This window comes from Montipora capricornis, chromosome 3 (genome assembly GCF_036669925.1).
Source record: "Montipora capricornis isolate CH-2021 chromosome 3, ASM3666992v2, whole genome shotgun sequence".
NCBI lineage: Eukaryota > Metazoa > Cnidaria > Anthozoa > Scleractinia > Acroporidae > Montipora > Montipora capricornis.
The window spans coordinates 13,875,311-13,881,360 of record NC_090885.1 but is presented as its reverse complement, the minus strand read 5'-3'; the positions used below and the strand labels follow the sequence as shown (position 1 = coordinate 13,881,360).

The following is a 6,050-nucleotide window of genomic DNA, read 5'->3' as shown; positions in this document are numbered from 1 at the left end:
GAGAGACGTCCAAGACGACGCGGGCGAAGAGAAGGGCGCAATGATCTAGCTCAGACCTAATCAGCCTACTGATGGTTCAGTAGAAGTCCTAGTACAGGAGGGTACAAAAGACGAGCACAATGACAAGCCGATAAATGAGAAAATCGCCAGAGTCCTCGGTAACATTTTAGCTTCTGCCTGGAACGACCAAGTTTTAAAGAAGCAGGAGAAGCGTACGGAACAGAGTATAAGACCCGGAAACTGTAATCTTTTGCGGATTACTAAAGTAAACGCTGAAATATGGGCTACAGCCCAGAAATTGCAGGACTTCCTGATGAAAAGATAATACCCGTAGCCTGTCATACAGGGGTGATTGGGGAGACAGTGGAAAAGAAATCAACTATGCCAGCTCCCAAGGAACTCTGGAAGAGCCTGTCACACTCTATCCTATTGATAGCCTCAGCCAATAACGATCTTAAGATATGTCCTCGTGACTTGTTTAAAGTTGATTTGGATATTAAGTATGTTAAAAATATATTCCAAAGGATTTACCACAACTACAAACGTTTTCGAGTCGGTGAAAGTGGAACGATGTATTTTTTTTAGAATGTTCGGAACTGTGAATAACTATTACCCAATCCCGTAGGAAGTGTTCTTTTAGACAAACTGTCCATTCTTCGGATGCATTCTCTCTGCTCTTCCTTTAAAGATTTTTGAAAAACTTCTGAGGTCGAAGCAACAGCAAACAGAACCTAAACATCATTCCTGTTAAAATCCTTCTCGGCGGCCATAATTTGATCAGCTGTTAACCGCTGTTAAGTGTGATTTGGAATTCTGTAACCAATCGGAGCGAGGCTCCAAGAGATTAATTCTTTTTCGGCCAATCAGAGTACAGTCCAGATTCTGGACTACGGGCAGACAACTCGTTAATTAAGAAACTGTATCAGGTGTACCTTTTCGCGCTAGCTCTGTCTAAAGAAAAGTACGCCTGATCGCAGGTTAGGTCAGATATTAATTGGTGGATATCTATTATTCAAAAATTTGGTTTTATCAACGGAGTTGATAATGTAAATTGGCCACCGTACAGAGATTCTAAAAGCTGACGTTTCGAGCGTTAGCCCTTCGTCAGAGCGAATCGAGGGATTATGGGTTACGTGTAGTTTTTATAGTAGAGTAGGAGCTACGCTATTGGTGGTAACATGGCAACGTGAAAAATAGGAATATATTAGTTAAATGAAAAGCGTTCGTTAATACCGTGAGGATTAAGGGTGCCGATTTGAAAGATGAATTTTTGTTCCAGATTCTTGCGGCTTTCCGTCGTACCTAGATGTAGGGAAAGGCCGCAGATAGCCATGTGTTTTTTGGAGTGGTTAGGCAGATTAAAATGGCGAGCGACTGGCTTGGATGCATCCTTGTCATTCTTCTCAACATCGCGAAGGTGTTCGCGGAATCGGTCACCTAGTCGTCTACCTGTCTCACCAATGTATAATTTATCGCATAACGTGCAGGTTATGCAATAAATGACATTTGCGGAGGTACATGTGAAACGATCGGTGATCTTAACAGATCGCTTAGGTCCCGATATCTTGCTAGTTCACCCTCACTTTCCATCCTCATAATCACGCAGTCAAAAGCATCATTCTTAGTAATTTTAAATTACTCCAAAATGATCCCGAGACTGGTAGAATCTTTTCGCAACCTCCACTTATTTCATTCAAACGCGACAAAAACGTAAGCAACTTTTTAGTTAGAAGCGCGCTCAAAACTAACGAGCAACCCGGCACTTTCAAATGCGCGCGCTCACGATGCAAAACTTGTCTTTTCATTGTTAACACTAGCAAGATATCGGGACCTAAGCGATCTGTTAAGATCACCGATCGTTTCACATGTGGGGTGGGAGGGGGGGGGGGCACTCTTTCCATTATGATGTAATAATATGACAAGAGAAATATGGGAGTGGTGCATACCGAGAGGTAATTGGCGAACTGCAAATATATTCCAGGGAGGGAAGGGAGGGACAATATTGTCGCTGACAGGGCATCTAGGCTCTTTGATGACACCACAAAATGGAAGCTTGATGTCCACACTCCTTCTACGGAACTTCCGAATCGATGTGAGCCCGTCAAAAATTTCCCAATGCCTCTTTTCCCCAAGTATTCTTTGGTCGCCTACTGTGGCCTGAAATTGCTTTTTTAATAGCAGTCTTGCAAAGAGTATTTCAACGAACACTTACAAACCTCCTTGCGATATTTTTTACTGCCAGTGAATTTTGAAATGCGGCAGCTGTATTATAGACTTTCTGGGTGTCGAACGTTAATGAGGAAATTCGTGCTACCCAAGAAGACTCCTGCACTTCAGAATGTTTTAGCGGCTGGTGTACAGATGCTCTCAAGTACGACCCAACATTGTGAAAGCTTCAGATCAGTTTTCAAAAGATCAATTGCTTCGGATACCAAGGCCGGTAATTATATAAGAACATGCAAGCTTTGGGAAACAAGTACGTAAATAATTAAAACGGAATCTGTAGGATGAATAATAGTCTAAATCTGCCCCGCTCTTTGAAAATCCAGTAACACAGGTTAGAGATTGTGAATTGATCAGAGGATTTTTTGTTCGCAAGTGTCTGATTACCCTCACCACAGATATCAAATAACTTAAAACAAAACAGTTAAAAACAAAAATAGGAAACCAAACAAAATTACCAAGTGCTGACTCGTTATCACGAGGTTACCATTGTTTGCGGAAAAGCTGCGCTGTTCCATTAAAAAGTGGTTATTCAGCTGCTCATTGTTTTCGTTTAAAATTGTTTAGGGTAGCTTATTTTTGTCCTAATGGAAGATGAGATAGATGAAAGGATCGTTCGAAAGATCAAATTTAACAAATGAAGTCTTCATTTTGACCTCCATCATTAGGATGCCATGAAAGAAAATCGTACTGTCGATTCGAAGTGAACAGTAACATTATTCCTTCACTCGTGAAAGACTTAAAAGCGTCGAAAAAAGGCGTGAAGCTAAAGAACATGTGAAATCAGATACTCTGACTATAAAATGAAAGAAGTATTCGGCGTTTACAGCGGCTTGACAGGACCAAAAAAAAAAAAAACTGGAAACACGACGAAAGGATGGGTACCACTGAACGCGGGCCATAGATTGTTTTGACCTGTCGATGAAATCATTAAACACTAATAAACGCAAAGGGAAAATTCAAGCGACCTTTGTCAAGAGTATTGAAAGACTACAAACAATTCCCTCCTATGCCCTCGTTATCTTAAGAAGAAAAAAGAGGAAAAATAAATTCTGATAATTTGCAACTAACTATCCACAATTTCCGTAAAAGTGTCTTAACAAAAAGCCTAACAAAGGAATCTCACAACGTGTTTTGGTTAATTATAACGAATCATATCGGCAAACGCTTCGTTCCTTTTCTATTGTCAAACTTTTTGAAACATGGTGTAAAACGTGCCGGTTCTGTGAATGATAGGCAACCGGATAAAAGAATCGTTAAGTAATAATTTTTTGAGTCGTGATAAACGCCTGATCAGATCTTTTCGATTCAACATAAGTTTTTCAGCGAAATGGCTCTCAGAAAATCACACAAATGTTTTCTTTTTTCAATGCGATCAACATTTCTTCCTCCCCTGATGAAAGTTCTAAGAGACTCATTTTCAAAGTTATCTATCACTATCGGCCTAGAATTGATTTCGAATATTTTATTTAAACAAAATCCTGTGCTTTTGTCTTTGTTCATTATTGAACGTTGCTAATAAATTCAACATTAAATCTTCACAAAGCTGACATGAAAATCAACGTAAAGAACGGTTTTCACTTTAAACATGATAAATTTTCGACCACAATTTAATAGGGACGATCACAGTTTGTCGATCAATCTCATACAGGTGGCGAACATGGAGGAATATTAATCACTTCGAAAGAACCAGATTGTTATCACTCATAGCCGCGTTATACGTAAATGATGTACTTTATTCAAAGTAGCATACGCCACTTAAAAGGAAACTCATGGTTGAACTTGCGTATACCAGTCATACATACATTTACGTGAATAGGCTGGAATAGTTACAATTGCTTGTTAAAAATTCACAAGCAATCAAAGCTACAGTTGCTGTGGGCTTATGTCACAGAGCGTTAACTTTTTGTTCTTATCGTTAGCGAGAACTTTGGGAGCTATTAAAATAATGAGAATGACAACGCTTGAGATTCCACGCACGCAAAGAGAAATCAATCCATGTACTGCCTTACCGTTTTTCCCTTTACGTTTGCCACAGAACTTACGTATTTTAAAACAACGTAGGTTTGACGTTTTGAGGGAATGTTTAACTCTTTGTGTTCCGTCGAGTTTAAGCAGGGATCACTTTGTCAGAAAATTATTTTTGTTGGCACTTAAAAATGCAGTATGTGCTCCAGTTGAGCCATGTTTCGCAGGCTGATCGTGTCTCTTCAAAGTTCGCATGACAAAACGCTGAGAAGCTTCTCTGGAGTGTCTATGAGATGTGCAGGACATATGGGATTTTGAACTTCTAGAAAGGCCGCAAACTCTGAGAAGGAGTCCAAGACATCCCACTCAACGGTCAAGTTCATGTAGCACACTCCAGTTTGTTGAGTTAAATCTTTGCTAGTCGAATTACTGGGGTCCTCTTGTGTTAAACCGCAACTTTCAGTGCTGTTTGAATTTTCGCTTTTTATTTGTGTAGAAGGCAAAGACGATCGAGTCTTTCGGGTGGTTTCCTTCTCTTGTCGGTTTTTACGAACCCGCACATTAATCTTTCCAGTTTTCTGTTGACTTCCTGGTGTTGATGCCGTGGGTTTCATGATCTCCGCTTGGGTAACTGCTCTATTTTGAATAGAATGAATACCTGTTCGCGTCTCACTTTCTGCTGATGCGGTGGGAAAGTCAATGTGATGAAGCCTTGTTGTGTTTCCAAATCGCAATGCCATTCAGTAGTGTAATGCTTTCAAGCACGAAAAGTGTTATTTAAAATCGGACGCCGGATATTAGCTACTGCCCTCCGTTTTAAAATGTCCGCCTTGTTTTATTTATATGTTATCGCCTGTTTGGCTGCTCTTTCTATCCCGCGTGTGAACTGTGTATGATATCTCAGCTATAACATAGACGAGGCAGTTTGCGACTACAACTCCTTTCACACAGTTCACTCAGTAATTTCAGTCGACACAGGTCTTACCACAGGCTCTCACGGGGCTTTCCAAACCGTCTAGCGAACTAAACTGCTCAATGCATTGAACAAATCCGCCCTTGCGCGCTATGCCGGACGTAAAATTCGCCTTGTTATCGTTGCTTTCCATGAGAAAAACTGACCACGAAACATATGGTGTTACCTGTTTGAATCACAACGAAGAAAGTCGGTTCGAGTCATTAGCCAAACATCTGCTTGCAAAAAGCGCACTATTGGCTACCGAAGAGATCCATTGTTTGAACTCTTCTTTCTATCGCCTTTGTGTGTTTTCTTTTTAGCTCGCTGGCTATAGATGATAAATTAGCTGGCCAAACACAGCATAAATGGTGATTTAGCGCGTGCAAGTTAATTTATGCGAGCTTTAATTTTTTTTTTGAAATTCGTCTTTTAAATATAACATTTTGATTGCATTTTCGATTTTCATCCTGAATTACGACCGAATGCTGTTTCCCTGAATTTGTTTTAAAATTTATTATCCACACAAATTAAGAATCACATGGTAAAACTTCTGTTAAATTATATTTGGAAGTGCTATTAGGAGAACAGCCGACCATCGCTAGAAAGTGTTAGTTTACAGTTTCGAATAATGCTTTCGCAACAATGAGAAACGAGTTATGAATCAAATAAATTGGTTCTTTCGTTTGCACTGTCGGGTCTTTTATTTAATGTTGTAGCCTATTCGTTGGGCAGCGATATACTTCAATTTTCTCTCAAGAAAATTTTCGGGGACAGAATAACTGTTCTTTGTACAATTTCACCTGTTTACCTTAATGCTTTGTGGTTGTTATGTTATTGTCTGAATAAACTCTCTTTAGCTTTCATTTTAATGTTCTGACCGAGAGGTAAGCGATAATGTAAATTT

At 39.7% G+C, this 6,050-nt stretch overlaps 1 protein-coding gene across 1 annotated transcript; it reads right to left on the bottom strand.

The window, feature by feature from the left end:
- Positions 1–3,819: 3,819 nt before the first annotated feature.
- Positions 3,820–5,532, bottom strand: LOC138042298 (uncharacterized). Its single transcript, XM_068888147.1, has one exon. The coding sequence runs from the start codon at positions 4,929–4,931 to the stop codon at positions 4,434–4,436; it is 498 nt and encodes a 165-aa protein (XP_068744248.1). The 5' UTR covers positions 4,932–5,532; the 3' UTR covers positions 3,820–4,433.
- Positions 5,533–6,050: the final 518 nt, after the last annotated feature.

Coding starts and splice junctions, on each gene's coding strand:
- LOC138042298 (XM_068888147.1), bottom strand. CDS start 4,931: ATGGCATTGCGATTTGGAAACACAACAAGGCTTCATCACATTGACTTT.